Source organism: Salmo trutta, chromosome 40 (assembly GCF_901001165.1).
Source record: "Salmo trutta chromosome 40, fSalTru1.1, whole genome shotgun sequence".
Classification (NCBI taxonomy): domain Eukaryota; kingdom Metazoa; phylum Chordata; class Actinopteri; order Salmoniformes; family Salmonidae; genus Salmo; species Salmo trutta.
Window position 1 is genome coordinate 15,214,895 of NC_042996.1, and position 19,455 is coordinate 15,234,349.

Sequence of the window (19,455 nt, forward strand, 5' to 3'; positions counted from 1 at the left end):
GAGGTGGGGAACGGAGAGAAGGGCCAGCAGGAGGAGCAAGGAGAGGAGAAGGAGGTGAAAGTGGAGGAGGAGGAGGAGGAGGAGGAAGGAGGAATGTTAGAGGAGGATGACTTGGAGGAGTTGAGGTCCCAGGTGCTGCAGCTGGTGTTAGAGCTGGAGGAGGCCCGGGAGGTGTCTCAACGACATGAAGAGAGCTTCATGGAGCTACAGGGTGAGTTGCTGTGTGTGTGTGTGTGTGTGTGTGTGTGTGTGTGTGTGTGTGTGTGTGTGTGTGTGTGTGTGTGTGTGTGTGAGCGAAGAGTTTGTGTCTGAGTGTGACTGTATTTGTGTTAGTGTGTGGAACTGTGTGTGTCTGAGTGACTGTGAGTGCATGTGTGTGTGTGTGTGTGACAGCTGTAGCCATGATTGCAAGCTGGGTGTTTAGTTCACTGTGACATCACAGCTGGGTCGTGAGGGAGTTGGGAGGTCCTATTGCTCAGCTGTCATGCTTCTTGTGCCAGTTGTCACTGACCCCAGCTCCCCCATGGTCCATTCTGCTGACTCACATACACCACATTGACTGTATACATAGTCACTTTGTTCTTCCTTTCCTCCCCCTTTCTCTCCCTTCTCTTGTACATTTCCTCCTCTCATATCCCCCCTTTCTTCTCTTCCTCCCCTCTCTCCCTCTCTCCTCTGTTCCCAGGTCTGTTGGAAGATGAACGTCTGGCCAGTGCTCACCAGGCAGAGAGCTTTACCAGACAGATCCAGAGACTGCAAGGTAGACACGCACGCAAGCGCGTATGCACACACACACACACACACACACAAACACGCACACCCTTACACACAACCTCTCCTCTCTCCACTTCTGATAAATGAACACAGCACCATTATCTTCCCCTACTGTCTCATGAAATAGTGTATTGGCTGAGGAAAAGTTACCAATAAACATAACTTTTGTAGATAAATGTCTCCTAGCAGGGTCTTGTGATAGTGGAGAGGGGACATAACTTTAAGAGATACATGGATTGGACACAATCTCCTTTTCTCTCTCTTTTTTCCATTTGAACTGTCCCCATCACCTGACAGTGCTATAGGGTTTAAACAAAAGTTCTACAATAAACTGTTCTATGTAAGAAGTGCAATAGGGTTTCAATACACATACATGAATATGACATTTTATCTATTTGTTTATGACTTAGTCCCACCATAGTTATTATGGTCTAATGGTCTAACATGACTGATAAATGACGCTAGATAAGCCTATCTTAGACTGTATTCACAGAATGTGTCTGCTTGGGAAGAGGTCTGGTATGGCTACCATGATTGGCTGAAATCTCAATGGTGCTGTCACGACTTCCACCGAATTCGGCTCCTCTCCTTGTTCGGGCGGCGTTCGGCGATCGCCGCTCCATTTCTCATATTCCGTTGGTTTTGTCTTGTTCCATTACACACCTGGTTTTCATTCCATAATTACTGCGTGTATTTAGTCCTCTGTTCCCCTCCATTGTCTTTGTGTGTAATTGTTTGTTTGTTATGTGGATTATTGTCAGGCGCTTTTGGCACGTTATTGTTTTTATGTGCTGTCATTTTTGGAAGGGAATTAAAGTGCGCCTGTTCACTACACTCTGCTCTCCTGCACCTGACTTCGACCTCCCGTACACACCCTGGACAGCTGCTCAACCACCACTTGGTGGCCACCGTATGAATGATGTCACGTGACCAGAGAGACACCAGGCCATAGAAATCCATAAATTACTACTCTGTTCTAGTTCATTCTGTGCACCAGACATCATTAGTTACAGGAAGGACAGTGGCTCCAGACGACATAGAGGCCTTGTCATGATGTCACTTCCTTAGGAGAAGATGTTCAGTCTCCGGGCTCAGTATTTGGATTAACATGGGGTTATGTAGGTGACTGAGTTGGAAGGGTGTGTGGGGGTGAGAGGGAGCACAGCACTCCCTCCTTATTCCTCTCTCACTCCCCCCTTATAGTGACACTCACCACATGACTCCTATTGGAATGCAGACTGGGGGTGGGGGGGGCAGGCCGAGGTAGGGTTAGTTTGTCTTAGCTCATTTGGCTTTGTTATTCTGCTGTTGTACACACACGACGCCAGTGTTTCCCATCCACAGTGAGGGAGAAGGAGAGAGAGGGAGAGAACTCTCCGTACATGGTTCACTCCACGTAACGGCAACCCCAAGACAGAATGCCATGTGACGTCAGAGAGAAGCCATGTGATTGGCTGAATGACTGTAAACATTAAGGCAGGAGGGGATTGATGTTCCCAGAAGGAACGTTCTCAGGAGGAGAATGGGAACGTACTGTACAACCACGTGTGTGTGCTCAAGAATTGCCCTCTTGCTCTGGTGAGCCCAGACTCCTTTTGTCCCTAACCCAGGACAAGCGTCTGTCCAGTACAATACTATACTGTGCCTCACACTGTAACCAGACTGTACATCTTCTTAATGTTGTGGTCCAGGAAGTCATCTAGGTGCGTGGTTCCTCTGTGCAGTGTGTGTGAAGAGAGCTGGTCTGCAGACACAGCCATATAGCCATGGCCTCTTGAGTTCTCGCCATGTTTGTGTAAACACATCAATCTCCCTTCACTTCAAAAGTCAAGTATGTGTTTGTGTGTGTGTGTGTGTGTGTGTGTGTGTGTGTGTGTGTGTGTGTGTGTGTGTGTGTGTGTGTGTGTGTGTGTGTGTGTGTGTGTGTGTGTGTGTGTGTGTGTGTGTGTGTGTGTGTGTGTGTGTGTGTGATTAATGAGGAGAGGAGAGGCGCCAGGGGTTTTAATTTAGAGACAGAGAGCCCAGACCAGAGCTAATGCCCTTGTCCCTCTCCTCTGCTCTCTCCTTCTCCCCTCTCTACCCCATGCCCTTGGCTCAGTCAGCTCTTGTGTCTGCTCTTTGCAGCCAGGACATGTTCACTAGAGTGTTTACCAGACCTTCCTGAAACAAAAGGTCCTTGACAGAGTACAAGTCAACATTGCTTGTCTTTTTTCGGAGTCACAGATTGACAGGAACATCTCTCCTCTCCTCTCCGCTCCTCCCCTCTTCTCTTCTCTCCTCACCCCTCCTTTCCTTCCCACTCTAGCTCAGCTGCGTTCGGTCCAGGAGGAGATAGACTCTCTGGAGGAGGAGAAGGAGAGTGAGCTGGGGGAGGCGCAGGAGGAGCTGAGGTCTGCCCAGGAGGAGGTGCTGGTGCTGCAGCAGGCGGGGGAGGAGGCAGCAGCGGAGAGGGAGAACGACATCGCCTCCCTGCAGGAGGAGCTGTGTCGTCTGAGGGCCGAGCTGCAGCGTCTCCGCACCACGGCCCAAGAGTACGAGCTGGAGATCACCACCCTGCGTGCCGAAATCAGCATGAAGAGCATGAGGAGGGAGGGAGAGACTGACGGTACTACCATACTATATAGCACTAACCCTGCATCTAACTCAAACTACTAACCACTACAACACCACACAAGCTGCAACACTACTTAAACCCCTTACACAAACTCAAAACACAACCATTGCACACACCCATTCCCTGCCCAACCAGTGCACCACTCCATTGGACATGAGGAAAATCCCAGTCAGGTATACCCATTAATACAACACAGTAATATAATCCAGTTCAAACTGTAGGCTGGATCCAATAGAGACACTAGAAAAGGTTCAGGTTTTTACAGACTCAACAGGTCCTGTTGGCAGAGAGGCCTTCTTAGCAGCAGAGAATTGTGGGTAAATACGGGAGTCGGGGACTCATCATCGTGACTCCAGGGTTTCCAGTTTTGTCTTTATCCCTCTCTGTTTGTGTATGGACCTCAGAGAGATCATGTCAGTATCCATTAAAACACACTTCGGCAACGTTTAGAGGATTTATTAGTGTTATTGATCCCAGGCTCATGGTTATTGGTGAAGTCACGCATGGAGAGTTCGAGGTGTCACCACTATACTGTTAGGATAATATGGTAAGGACACAGCACCTCTGTGTGTACTCAAACAATCTGGGTAGATCCCCTTTCAGTTTTAATGCCCCCCATTGTTGGATCGGCCGCAGAACTCCTTGCATCTTGATTCCCTGGTGCCTCCAGGGTCGATTATGACTCTAGTGTTAGTTGTGTTGAATGAGAGTTGCAGTTGTTTTGATTGAATGAAGAGATTGTTGTGGTTGTAATGTTGAAAGTTGTAATTTGTAGTTTTGTGAGAGTGATAATTTCTCTATTGTTGTATTGTTATGCTGAAAATGAGACCCTGGTCTTGATGGGTTTCCCCTGACTTAATAAAAGGTACCAATAAAAGAATGATTCTACGTGATGAGTAACAAACTGTGTAGGAGGAAATGAGGATCACAATCTGTCTTGGCCTCTGTAGGGATGATGCAGACTGAAAACTGATTCCTCCTTTTAACACTCTCAAGTTGAAACCCCTCAAGTCCAGAAGCAGGGCGAAAGCTTTTCAAAGTTTTACTGTGTTCTCTGTCTCGATGTGCTCATTTGTTACAGCTGCGACTCCTTTATTTGAAATGAATGCTAATTAAGTAGAAAAACAACTCTGCCCTACATAAAACCAACCCAATAGTAGATATAAATGAATTAAAGTGCCATTTTTCCAGAGCTGCTTTTTGCAATTGGTTATTTTCAGAGGAGAGCCTGGGCGGTCTGGGTGGTGTGTGTATACACAGACAGACAGACAGACAGACAGACAGACAGACAGACAGACAGACAGACAGACAGGCAGGCAGGCAGGCAGGCAGGCAGGCAGGCAGGCAGGCAGGCAGGCAGGCAGGCAGACAGACAGACAGACAGACAGACAGACAGACAGACAGACAGACAGACAGACAGACAGACAGACAGACAGACAGACAGACAGAGACAGCTGGCCATTCCACCTCAGTGTTGTAAACCTCTCTTCTGGTGGTTTCTTCTCTCCCTACTTTATGTATGCAGTATAATGATGACATAACATATTATCTAGCAGAATGAGTAACACAGGGTTACTTGATCAAAGGCTGTCTCTCTCTGTGTGTGACCTGTATTATATTGGCAGTACACAGTACTCTATCCTCGTGCATCTCCAGTCTGTGCATGACTTTCATTAGCCTGTCTAATAGCAGGGCTGATGCCAGAGAGAGAAAGAGAGAGGAGAGGAAGGAAAGGAAACTGAGAGGGGGAGGGAGAGAAGGTATTGAGACAGAATTAGGACTATAAAAGTAAAGGAAAACAGAGATTCAGAAAGGGTAAAGGAGATTGTGAGCATGATACAGTGGTACGTCTAAGTGTACTGTACCTCGCCCAGTCACATAAACACAATAGGCTGTTATTATAGCCATAAATCAGGATCTTGAACAGGAAGTGGCAACCTCTTATACCCACACACACATACACACGTTCATGTATACACACACACACACACACACACACACACACACACACACACACACACACACACACACACACACACACACGTACACGTTCAGGTATACACACACATACACACGTTCATGTATAGACACACATACACACGTTCAGGCATACACACACACACACACACACACACACACACACACACACACACACACACACACACACACACATACGTTCAGGTATACACACACACACACACACATACACACACACACACACGTTCAGGTATACACACACACACACGTTCTGGTATACACACACGTACACACGTTCAGGTATGCACACACATACACACGGTTAGGTATACATACATACACGTTCTGGTATACACACACGTACACACGTTCAGGTATGCACACACATACACACGGTTAGGTATACATACATACACGTTCAGGTATACACACACGTACACGTTCAGGTATACACACACATACACGTTCAGGTATACACACGTACACACGTTCAGGTATGCACACACACTCACGTTCAGGTATGCACACACACACACACGTTCAGGTATGCACACACATACACGTTCAGGTATACACACACATACACGTTCAGGTATACACACACGTACACACGTTCAGGTATACACACACATACACGTTCAGGTATACACACACGTACACACGTTCAGGTATACACACACGTTCAGGTATGCACACATTCAGGTATACACACACGTTCAGGTATGCACGCACGTACACACGTTCAGGTATACACACACGTACACGTTCAGGTATACACACACGTACACACGTTCAGGTATACACACACGTTCAGGTATGCACACATTCAGGTATACACACACGTTCAGGTATGCACACACGTACACACGTTCAGGTATACACACACGTACACGTTCAGGTATACACACACGTACACACGTTCAGGTATACACACACGTTCAGGTATACACACACGTACACACGTTCAGGTATATGTACACACGTTCAGGTATACACACACATACACACGTTCAGGTATATGTACACACGTTCAGGTATACACACACGTTCAGGTATGCACACATTCAGGTATACACACACGTTCAGGTATGCACACACGTACACACGTTCAGGTATACACACACGCACACGTTCAGGTATACACACACGTACACACGTTCAGGTATACACACACGTTCAGGTATACACACACGTACACACGTTCAGGTATATGTACACACGTTCAGGTATACACACACGTACACACGTTCAGGTATATGTACACACGTTCAGGTATACACACACGTACACGTTCAGGTATACACACACACGTTCAGGTATACACACACACGTTCAAGTATACACACACACGTTCAGGTATACACACACGTACACGTTCAAGTATACACACACGTACACGTTCAGGTATGCACACCCACATTCAGGTATATACACACGTACACGTTCAGGTATACACACACGTTCAGGTATACACACACACACACGTTCAGGTATACACACACGTACACGTTCAGGTATACACACACGTAAACGTTCAGGTATACACAGACGTACACGGTTAGGTATACACACACGTAAACGTTCAGGTATACACACATGTAAACGTTCAGGTATACACACACGTAAACGTTCAGGTATGCACACACATACACACAGTTAGGTATGCACACACAAATACACGTTGTCCAGCAACATTACAAACAGAATTCCTAATTGTAACACCTGTAAGAGGAGCTCTTTGGAGCTATAGCGCTGTCGTGTTTAAAGGTATGCTTTACTTGGTTCTTTCATAGTTTTTCCTCAACTCTCCCACACTCATTGACCATCCTTATCTAGGGGAGGATTGAGCCTCTCAACCAACGCCAGTGTGTCGTTAACAGTATACTGCAGCTTCCTCCACTGTCCCTGTTCCACACCAGTCTTGATTTAGTGAACCTCCGCTCGCAAACACATTTGACCGCCCTTCTTGACAAGTACCAACCGATTGAGCTGTACAAAAGCTGTACAAAAGGATCTTACGTCACGTTCTTAACTCTGTTACACCTGAACACATTTCAGGACTATATCTAAACCAATATGTTAGAGGGCCATGGTGGAAGCAATGTTGTTGAAAACCTCGACTACCTTCCTCGCCATATCACACCCTTTCCTGTGGAATCTGTTACCATGACTACTTATTGTTAACACGGTTCAGTGCGTCAACTTTCCCACCCCAACACACACACACCCAAGACAAAACAGCACACACTAATGTGACCCTGGGAATGTGTGTGTGTGTGTGTGTGTGTGTTCCAGGTGAGGTAAGCCAGCTGACGGCGGAGTGTCATACGATTTCAGACGAGTGTCAGACCCTGAAGGACGAAAACAAACAGCTGAGCCTCAAATTGCAGCAGCTACAGCGAGCCGGGTGAGTGGCCGAGCCGCCTGTCGATCAAGATGCAGACCAATCAGTCACAGCCTCTCTATGTCTGGTGACCCCCACATTCCAGTAAAATCCCTCCTATGTGCTCTACAAACCTACTGTCTGTTTATTGTCTGTAGATAATCTGTCATAACTTTTTGTCTGGGGTCTGATGTAACAAAAACAATCTGTCAGTCCACAGACAAGACAAGATCACACGGGTAAACATAAGAATATTTTGAATGCCTTCTGAATTGTTAGAAGCCTTTGTCTCCTCCATCTCTCTCTGTATTTTCGAGACAATTCTTCTTTGATCTTCTGTATACACCCTCTAACATAACTAGGAGGCCTGTGTGTGTATTTGTGTGTGTCTGTGTCTGTGTGTGTGCGTAAGTGTGTCTGGGTCTGTGTGCATGCGTGTGATTGTGCACCTGAGAGTACACCAAATGTTTCCCTTTGGATTGAAAATATATAAATAATTCAGACAGCACAACAAGGCAACACCTGTTCATAAACAAACAGTCAACAACAGGTTATAATCAGATGAACACACACACACACACACACACACACACACACACACACACACACACACACACACACACACACACACACACACACACACACACACACACACACACACAGATGAGTCTACTGGTGAATATGAATAAGTTACAACTGAAAGGAGGAGGCTATCTGTTAGAAAATGTGCAGTCTACCTCCTACCTCCAACTATAGGCTAGTACCTCCAACACACAGACACTGACTTCTCCCTCCCAAACACACATACACACAGACAGACACACACACACTATTTCATAGCCGATCTCTCCATGGTACACACACCCATCCAGAGGGCTAATGTCCTGCGGCTGACAGTGGCACGTTGTCAAAGAGCTCAATGCTCTGAGAGTACTGTATTCTTACATAACATGCTTGACACAGTTCTCTATAAACCCTCCGATCTCTGTTCTCTGGTGTGCCCACTCTGATCGAAGGGGATACAGACACACAGTAGAACATCTCCATTTGAGCTCCATGCATACAGACCTGATATTGAGATGGTTATACTATATATAGCAGGCTGTAATACCACAGCAGAACTGCGAGAAATTAACAATCTTACTGCAAGATCATACTTAGGTCTGGTTTCATTTCACCCCCTAGACCCTAGCCCCTCTCGTCCCCTTTGAAGTGATTGTTTAATGTGGGTGAGGCCTTAGGAAACAACAGTGTTTAATTCCAGGATGCATAGACTAGTAAGGATGCAGCCTGTGTATGTATCCTATATTCATTCCCAAGTCCCTTTTCCAACCCAGATCTACTCAAATGAAAGACACGACACATTTATCCAACGTTAGCCTCAGAGAAAGAATCTCAGACTTATTGGCAGAAGTAGTGACTCATGTTTTCCCAGAATGAGAGGGAGTTGAGGTAGGTTCTTCACAGTGTTGCACTGTAATACATCACGCTGAATACAGTAGTTACTTCAATGCACTCTAGACTTGTACACTGATAGTGCTCATCCATTCTTAAGCTTCAATAATTTATGTTCACTTTACCGATTCACAGAATGTGTGGTTTTGTTTTAGCAAAGTACTCTGTAGTGTAATGGCGTGATCTGACCATATAAGCTGTTATGTCATGAATGTTTAAACTCTGGGAGAGTTGTGGTTGGCCCAGGGGACAGAGTTAAATATGTTTAAGCTCTGTGAGAGTTATGGTTGGCCCACAATATAACTTTCTCCCAATGAATAAATTATGCTGAGAGGGAATCAGCAATGCGACGAGTACTGCACTGCGGATTTCAACAACACCGCAGCAAACACACACACACACATACTGATGAATGATGCTTATAAATTGCTAATACATTGAATGATCTCTCTGGATGACAGCTCCAATGATGTCTACCTGGCCTTGAGAGGGGAGGGGGACGAGGACCAGAAGGATGAGGGCGTTGGGCAGGATGAAGAATCAGTGAAGGCTGGAGGCTACATGACCCTGTCTCAGACCCAGGGTGGGCAGACCCAGACTGGGCAAGGTGGGCGCTTGGTGGATGCCTCCATCCAGAAGAACATCTCGTTCGATGGCAAGCCCATCACCAACTGGAACGGGGGACCCTCTGAAGTCTTCTCCCTAAGAGACCAGCTCAAACTGGCTGAGGAGAGGGCCTCGCAAGTACAGGGAGAAGTATGGACACAGACGCTCTCACACACCCACATACAAGTCTTATAAAACAGAGTAAGCCAAATGTGATAATGGAAATGCTCTCTCTCTCTCTCTCTCTCTCTCTCTCTCTCTCTCTCTCTGTCTCTGTCTCTGTCTCTGTCTCTGTGTGTCTGTGTCTCTGTCTCTCTCTGTGTCTCCCAGTGTGAGGGGTTGAAGGGGGAGCTTGCAGAACTGCAGTGGCTGTTTGACTGCAGCCAGAAGGAGAGGGTTGAGCTGGAGCAGGAACTGCATCGCTATAGGGCGGAGCTAGAGAGGCTGGGCGGCAAGAAGTCACAGGTGAGAGGTCAGCGGTCGGAGGGAGGTAACTTTGGTAACATTGGCCGACAAAAGATGGCCTCTTCTGTGTATGAGTTGGTGAAAACAAGTGTTACTATAAGGGAACACTACACATGTGCTATAACAAGGGTTATGGTGGTGAAGGAGCTAGTTATGAGGTAAGTAGAAGGGAACGAGAAGACACACCTATACACATACACACCTGTATTTACAGTACACTTGAGTAACTGTGCGCTAACTAACCCATTCTCCTCAAGCATCAAGTCTGTCTGTCTGTCTGTACTGTGTGCATGTGGGTCAGTAACAACAGCTCAGTCAAACAGCTATGTCTCATGGAATCGTGACTTGTCTCTCGTTCTCTTTCTGCCTCCGGTGGTGTAGTCAGTTATTCTTGTGTCCTCGACTTTTGTCCCTGGCTTCTTCCGCCCTCTTCTCAACATGCATTGCTTCAATGGCGGTGTGTCTCTGCGTCCTGTCGCATTGTCCAGTGTCTGTCCCCGTGTCCACCTAAACAACCCGGTCCCTATCCTCTTTCTCATCCTCTTCCTGTTTGATGCCATCAAAACCAGGAAGTGCTGAATCAGAGTTTTGTTGAAAACTGAATAACAAAAAAGACAAATCAACCCACATGTTATTATAGTGTACAAATGTGCGCTTATAAGCCAGCCACTCCACCCTTGATGATTTGATTGAGTATACGTGGTCTCCTTATCAACGATTTGGAATTAGACCATCCAGCCTGAGTACCACAGTAGTTCATGTCACTCACCTGTCCTCCATAGTTGTAGTTTGTCTTGTGACTAACCCCCCCCTCACCCGCACTGCTGGGCTGCCTACAACTCCCAGGGTTCTCTCTGTCTGAGTGACCGTTTGAGTGACAGGCAGCACTTTTCAGTGTGGGCAGAGATCTTTAAAGGACAAGATGGAATCATTACACAAGTTGTTCATCTTGTCTTTAACCATCTTTGATGTGCTCTAATGCCATGCTCTTTCTGTTTCTCCCCTCCCTTCATCGTTTCCATGGCTGTGTTTTGTTGAAAACTCCTATTTATAAACTCATTCACATTCATATTGTCAAATCTGTTTACCATAACCACCCTACAAAATGTTGCGCAATATGGTTTTTACAATCTCTTTATTTATTTCATTTCACTGTCACTCACCCTCTCTGTCCTTGTCTATTGGTCTCTCTACCTGTCTATCTGCCTGTCATCCCATTTATCTACCTCTCAATCACCTCATGATGTTTTATGTACATATATTTATCTGTTGTCTCTTCATCTGTCTCTCCACATGTAATTCTATCATTTTTGTCTCCCTTTATTATGATTTGTGATTTCTCTCACCACCTCCCTCCTCCTCTCTCATGCCCCCACGATCCCTTGTTTTCTCCCCAGAACTGCACTCCTCCGTCTGAGCCCCCTGTTCTCTCCATCCCCTTCATAGGAATGATTGTAATAATGGCCCTGATATGGTGCTGGTGGGAGGAGCTGGCGTCCTAGAGGGGACCAGGTATGGGCATGCCCTTTCTTTATCTAGAAGAATCAAATAAAGTCAACTCTTATTTCCTCTAAGAGTGGCTGAATATCTGTTGTAGATCCAGATGATTCAGCCTCTGGCTGTGGATGTGCCTGAATGTAGAATACTGCACACACAGATATACTGTAGATTGCAAATGTACAGTATAGGGCCAGAACACATGGTTCCTGTTAGTAGTTAAATGTTATTAGAGTTCAAAGTTCTGACAGTATTTGATCTGTTGTGGAAGGGTACCTAATTCCACTGACATATAGACTCTGATTCAAGATTAACCGTGTGCTGGCAAGACCAGCTATTACAGTGTAGTAGACCCATGTCTTACAATGTAATATGCCCCTCTAAGAATCACGTTTCTCTTGATCTGTCAATCAAACTCAAGCTGTCTTAGAAACGGAACCTCTATGGTGAACAATAAACATCCAAAGCCACATTAACACCAAATGGGCTAGAACCAAAACGGTAATAGAGTGTTGCGAAAATACTTGACGGAAATCAGCGACTTGGCTCTCGTTGGGTTAACTGGCTCAAAATGTACCGGGTGGTCTGCTGTGTTCCTCTGAAGGTGGGCCGTCAACCTTAGACTTAGCAGAGTCACTGAGGCAGACAGTCCAATAACTCAGTCTCACCCAGCAGTCTCCAAATGCACCATTCACTGTGTTTACTATGACTCTACTGAATGGAATGGCTCCGATTCTAAGAATACTAAGAACTTGGCTTGGAACAGCCAAGCAGACGCCACACTTGAAAAGCTGCAAGTAAGAGAGAAATGAAAAGGAGAGAGAAGAAAGAGACTTTCACACTTGCTTGGCTGCTCCTTTGATGTTTTCGTCTGAGAAAGGTGGCTTTTATTTGAGTAGTCCGTCACACTTAGCCGAGAGAAACACAGTGACACGCGGCTCCTTTCATGTCTCCATTGGGACTGTGCAGAGATTACCACTAGAGCCAAGATGGATGACACAGCGCTGATGTCAACACCCATCGCTGCTGCCTGACCTCCACAGGCGGGACAGCAGCCGGGGAGCCAGGGAACTGGGGTTTAGATAAACCTTCTCTCCCTCCAACCTCCAGCTGGCTGAATGCTGTGTTGTGGTCAGCCTGCAGTGAGGCATAGCCCTTTCTGCACCCCCCTCTCTCTCAGATTTAGCTGACAGGGGTCTGGGCTAACCTGGAAGTATGTTACATACTTCAGCATGGTGTAGGCTATTTTGCAATGGACATTCCATCATGAGTATTTGCAGTAGATTGAGTTATGTAGCTTTAGGCATTTAGAATGAGGTATTGCTAGTTACCTTGGGAGATTTAGAATGAGGTATGGCTATTTACCTTGGGAGATTTAGAATGAGGTATGGCTATTTAGCTTGGGACATTTAGAATGAGGTATGGCTATTTAGCTTGGGACATTTAGAATGAGATATTGCTATTTAACTTGGGACATTTAAAATGAGGTTTGGCTATTTACCTTGGGACATTTAGAATGAGGTTTGGCTATTTACCTTGGGATATTTAGAATGAGGTATGGCTATTTACCATGGGACATTTAGAATGAGGTATGGCTATTTACCTTGGGACATTTAGAATGAGGTTTGGCTATTTACCTTGGGACATTTAGAATGAGGTTTGGCTATTTACCTTGGGAGATTTAGAATGAGGTATGGCTATTTAGCTTGGGAGATTTAGAATGAGGTATGGCTATTTATCTTGGGACATTTAGAATGAGGTTTGGCTATTTACCTTGGGATTTTTAGAATGAGGTATGGCTATTTACCATGGGACATTTAGAATGAGGTTTGGCTATTTACCTTGGGACATTTAGCCTGAGTTGGAGTGTTTGTATTTTATTGTAGCCTGATGTGAGTAAGGGTTCTGAAACTTTAATGAGAGGGTCAGGTGTCCATTTTAGGATGACATGGCCACAAGTTGTGTGTGTGTGTGTGTGGGCGAGAAGCTGTCTGCACACTACACCACACTTATAGGGGATCCTCTTACTGGGCTCCAGGGAGACATCACTGCTAAATCACTCTCTCTCTCTCTCTCTCTCTCTCTCTCGCTCGCTTTCTCTCTCTCTCTCTCTCTCTCTCTCTCTCTTTCTCTCTCTCTCTCTCACACACACACACACACACACACACACACACACACACACACACACACACACACACACACACACATAGATACTGCAGCTAACAACACCCAACACCACTCAAGTCTTCTCTCTTCTCGCATAGGACTGTGTTGGTTGGTTGTGTGAGGCGGGATCCCAATTGAGCTGTAAATTACTGGGCTGTAAGGCACTAAAGATTCCTTTGTCCAACGTGTGTGTTGAGGAAATGGATGTGTCCAACGTGTATGTTGAGGAAATGGATGTGTCCAACGTGTATGTTGAGGAAATGAATGTGTCCAACGTGTATGCAAAGCGAAGTGGTTGCTTGAGCTACTCTGACCAAACTTGAGGAGCTGGTACGGTATGTGTGTTAAAACATGAGCTGTCCTTATTCTGAATGAATAACCTCTGTGACCTTTGAACCCTGTCCTCTGTCCTCTTGCCACCAGGAGAGCGAGGGAGACTGGAACCTGGTGGCGGTGGTTGCCGTGGCAGCGCTTGTAGTCCTGATAGTCCCCAGCCTTTCTAGAGCGTTTACCTGAGGTCTACACAGAAAGGAAGTCACTGTACAGGAAATGACTTTGCCAGTTGCCCATGGCAACACTGGCAATGCCATGCCCCTATCTCATGATGCCCCTGTCAAATCTCCTCCTCGCTTCATCTTCCAAGGGGGACTACATCAAAAACTGACATTTTCACCAGGAAATACAACACAACAAGGAAGTAGTCCCATACATTACTCAAGGAGAAATACATATACCTGTTTAAGCCACTCTAACGATAAGGACGGCAATATCTTGTTTCTCTCTTTAAAGTCCTTCAGTTTGACTCAATCGGTTTCCCTCTCTACTGCTCTTCTCTCTGCGCTTCTTTAGATAAACATTGGTACGAGTTCAAGGGAACGGCATAATATAACAGTTACTGCCTCGGAGTTTGTGGCAGTACTGTGTCTGCAAGGGTGTCAATGGAAAGACACAATTTAGCACAGAACATGTCTGAGCATTTATTGACTGATTGGTTGATGGTTTATTGTTTGATTGGTTGATGCTTGAATGGTTTATTGACAACCTGTAAAGGTTGGATTGTGAAAAGCTCATGCCTTATGTTTCCTTTGCACATATTGAGTCACTGACAAGATGTTTCTCTTTCTAATGGGCATGTGATCTTTTCCCAGATCCTACCCCTCCTTTTGAATCACTTTGAACATTGCCAATGCGATTGTCTCTGCTACACTTTACGTCTCTTTACGGCTCACAATTGACTATTTTAACACTTTTCCTTCTGTTTCTGTTGTGGCATGCTCTTTTTAGGCTTAAATGGAGATGTGTGGAGGAGGGTTTGATAACATGTGTTTGATGTATTGGATGTTTGTCTCCTTTGTAAATGGTTCTTTCTCTCTCTCGTCTGCATCTGTCACTCTCTCTCTCTCTCTCTCTCTCTCGCTCTGCACGTTCTCCTTATTAGTTATTGGTTATATCTGTGTGTTTATGGTACCACAACCACTATACACATCTATACAGATGAACAATACTATCATAAATGCAACTTGGTGTATTCAATTTGACAGTCCAAATGATTTCCAGCTAGATATCTATTTTTGTAGCCATAGGAAGAATTTATCCCCAAGACTGAGGAGTTACTTAATGACTGATTCCACTGTGTTTGGTTCTGCTTAGAAACAGAACGTAAACAAGGCTCGTTATTTCAAACAGAGAGTTATTTTTGTAAATAGACATTGTGTTTAAATGTTTTGCGTAATTTTTTTATATTAATCGTCACAAGCATTCTGAAAAATGACAAACAATCAATATAGGTCACCAAAATGAAAAGTGGAGCCAGCGATGAAATATGGACCATTGTTTTCAAAGATGTGCATTTTGGGTGTTCTCTTACCTAGTCATTTCGTCTTGTACTGTTTGCGTTCTAATCTCTGATATCTATGTTCTCTAACGATGATGCCCTTTTCTTTGTTGGCACAAAGCATACAGTTTATTCACAGGTTCTGCAACTGTAACTTGCCTGCAATGCATGGGACCTTTTCAGTGTCATTGCTGTAAGTTTGACACAACACATTCCAATGATAGATTGACTAAACAGCAATAGCGATGTGACACTGTTGTCATGGAGAAGACGTCTAACCTTCACTCTGCCGTTTCGGATACCTATGGAGTGCACCAGAATACCTTTTGATTCTTACTCTACCTTTGGCATGATTTAGGTACCGTGTAAATACATAGCAAGAAAAATCATTTAAACTCCTTGACGTGACCTGTGGAGCAAAATGTCAGAAATGCGCTTTGCATTGGAGGTAGGACGATGGCGTTATTTTAGAATGAAATGGTCTTTGTCCAAGAACACACAATGACTATGACTGAGAGAGCAATCTAACATAAATGTTTTCTTTTCTAGAGGATCGTTTGTGAGAAACGTGTACAGAATGGCAGTAAGCGTTATAGCTGGTGCCTGGATTCCTAGTGTGCTTTTATGACTGACAGTTAGTTGCCTTGTTTCATAGATGTATGTAGGCGAGCTAATTAGCTTCATTCCGTGGGTGTGTAGGTGACAAGACATTAAAAGCGTGCTTAGCCAATATTCTTCTGTATTCCAGTATCCCATTGTAGAGTTCTAGCATTATAAATATGTATAGGTAATTAGTGCTTCTAGTTTGTGCTATGAATCAATAAATTACGGCTATAAGTATATAATATTAGTTTCAATACATGTTTCACAATCATAACTGTGTGATGGGCAATTGAACACTGAGGTGTACTGTAAAACATGAATGCTTATAGGCTATGCATAGAATATCATTTCCACAGTGCAGAGACAATATAAGACCTGATCGATAGGTAAATGCATGCTACAGTGTATGTAAAAACTTTATCTGTAGTTTTGTACCAAAATGTGTTATTTGTATTGTAAATAGGAAATAGTTTAGCGCAGTTAAATAACATGGTTTGTTGATTGAGAGCAGTTCTAGATTGAGTAAAGGGTTCTTTTTGAATTGACTGAACACAGCCAGTGTATGAATAGGGTATATGTGTATGAGACAGTAACATGTATAGATATCGCAGATGTAGATGGGTAGATCTAGTTCCTGTAGTGACAGTAATTTCAGCCAATGCATTATGACTGTCTTCATGCATGACTAATCAGAATCATTTGTGATTTTTTTTCTTACTGTGTCAGTCTGTTCGTTTATTTACTAATTTACTGGGTTGCCACTATTAATATTTTCACTCTGGTTTCATACAGTCTCTTCTATTCTATCGCACTCTACTCTACTTTTCTTCTTCAATTGTCTGGTCTCTACAATGTGTATAGATTTTTCGGGTATTTATCTTCACTGCTCTGCTGTGCTTCAAATACTGTAAAATCCACTGACAGTGTACTTTTTTTGACCCTGCTTCTATTCCAGCATGGAAGCTTAAACAGTAAAGGCAAGACACATTACGCAAACTATTCTACATGTCAAAACAACCTGTGCTCTTAACTAGAAACTGGCTGCTGCTCACTGTATGTGATGATGTGAAGTTTGACCTTTGACCTTGTGTAAAGCTGCAGCTCGTGCTGTATGTCTCTCTGCCTGGGTCTGTGTGACATGGCTACTGTCAATGTCTCTTTTATGCAGCGCTGAATCCGATGTTGCCATAGTCTCTACTACAACAACTTGTCAGTCAATGTCTCAATGGGCTTTTATGGGTTAATGAGAATATCGTGAGTATTTTGGTAAATAGTCTGTACATTTTGTAAATGAACTGAGAAATAAAAGTAGTTTACCCTCATTCTATCTGTCTCTCTCTCTCTGTCTCTGTCTCTGCCTGTGTGTGTGGACTCAACTGGTCTCAAAGCAATGTTACTGTAAAAGAAGGTTCATTAACATGCTGTCTCATATGAACATTCCTGATCAATGTTATTTTACCTTATTCCAGAAACATCTCCTGACCTCAGTTTGATTGAATACACCACAGACATTGCTAAGCGAATTGCAAGCTGTAGACAGTTCAATCTGATCTTTATTTGCTGTGTGACTGACCTGATGACTTAAGTCAGAGAGGAGGTTCCAATGGAACAGCGTAAAGAGGAAAGATGATCAACACTCCCTGCATCGTAGCCCCCTGCAACCCTATCACACCCCTCTGGGTTCTTAACTGTCTCTCCCTCCTCCAAGGGTTTTATATATAGTTCCAGCGCTCAGTGTCAAGGCCTCTCACTCAGATCCATTACAAGTGAGGGCCGCACATGATGGACACACACTATTCTCTACTATACACACGCTATTCACTATACTCTAGTCATTATACAGTGATGATAAACACTGTAGTGCATGTATGCATAATGTTAGCTGTACACACTACACAATGTGTTCACATTCCAGGCATTTGATCTATTATATCTCATGGACAGTATGTCTGCTTTTCATGATTCATACTTTGCATGATATACGCTCATTCCCAAAATACAGCAAGGTTCACAGTCCAAGCATCCTACATTTGGAAAACATGGCTGTACATGAGAAGACTACAAGTGTACCCTATAACATGACATATCAGTGTGTAACTTAGTTGTCGTACAGTGCCTTCAGAAAGTATTCACACCCCGGTTTTTCCACATTTTGTTTTGTTCCAGCCTGAATTTAAAATGGATTTTGCCACTGGCCTACACAAAATAACCCACAATGTGGAGTTATGTTATTTTAAAAATATATTTTTTTTTACAAATTTATAAAAAATTCAAAGCTGAAATGTCTTAAGTCAATAAGTATTCAACCCCTTTGTTGTGGCAAGCCTAAATAAAAAATTGCTTAACAAGTCACATAAGTTGCATGGAGTCACTCTGTGTGTAACAATAGTGCTTAACATATTATTATTTATATTTTTGTATAATTTTTTTTACCCCGTTTCCTCCCCAATTTCAATCTTGTCTCATCGCTGCAACTCCCCAACTGGCTCGGGAGGCATAGGTTGAGTCATACGTCCTCCAAAACCCTCCAAACCGCGCTTCTTAACACCCGCCTGCTTAACCCAGAAGCCAGCCGCGCCAATGTGTCGGAGGAAACACCGTTCAACTGAAGACGTGGTCAGCCTGCAGGCCCCCAGCCCGCCACAAGGAGTCACTAGAGCACGATGAGCCAAGTAAAGCCCCCCAGGCCAAACCCTTCTCTAACCCGGAGTGTGCAAAGCTGTCATCAAGGCAAAGGGTGGCTACTTCGAAGAATCTCAAATATAAATATATTTGGATTTGTTTAACACTTTTTTGGTTACTACATGATTCCATATGTGTTATTTCATAGTTCTGATGTCTTCACTATTATTCTACAATATAGAAAATAGTACAAATAAAGAACAACCCTGGTATGAGTAGGTGTGTTCAAACTTTTGACTGGACTGTATATATTTTTTTTTATACTGAACAAAAATATAAACACAACATGTAAAGTGTTGGTCCCATGTTTCATGAGCTGAAATACGCACAAAAAGCGTATTTCTCTCCAATTTTGTACACAAATTTGTTTACATCCCTGTTAGTGAACATTTCTCCTTT

The 19,455-nt window shown here is 44.2% G+C and overlaps 1 protein-coding gene across 1 annotated transcript; it reads left to right on the plus strand.

Moving 5' to 3' along the window:
• The first annotated feature begins 62 nt into the window (after positions 1-62).
• On the plus strand, positions 63-17,699 carry LOC115180296 (coiled-coil domain-containing protein 136). The gene is made up of 7 exons (XM_029742272.1): positions 63-211; positions 686-760; positions 3,080-3,379; positions 7,661-7,772; positions 9,665-9,959; positions 10,140-10,274; positions 14,361-17,699. The coding sequence occupies exons 1-7, from the start codon at positions 94-96 to the stop codon at positions 14,451-14,453; spliced, it is 1,128 nt and encodes a 375-aa protein (XP_029598132.1). The 5' UTR covers positions 63-93; the 3' UTR covers positions 14,454-17,699.
• Positions 17,700-19,455: the final 1,756 nt, after the last annotated feature.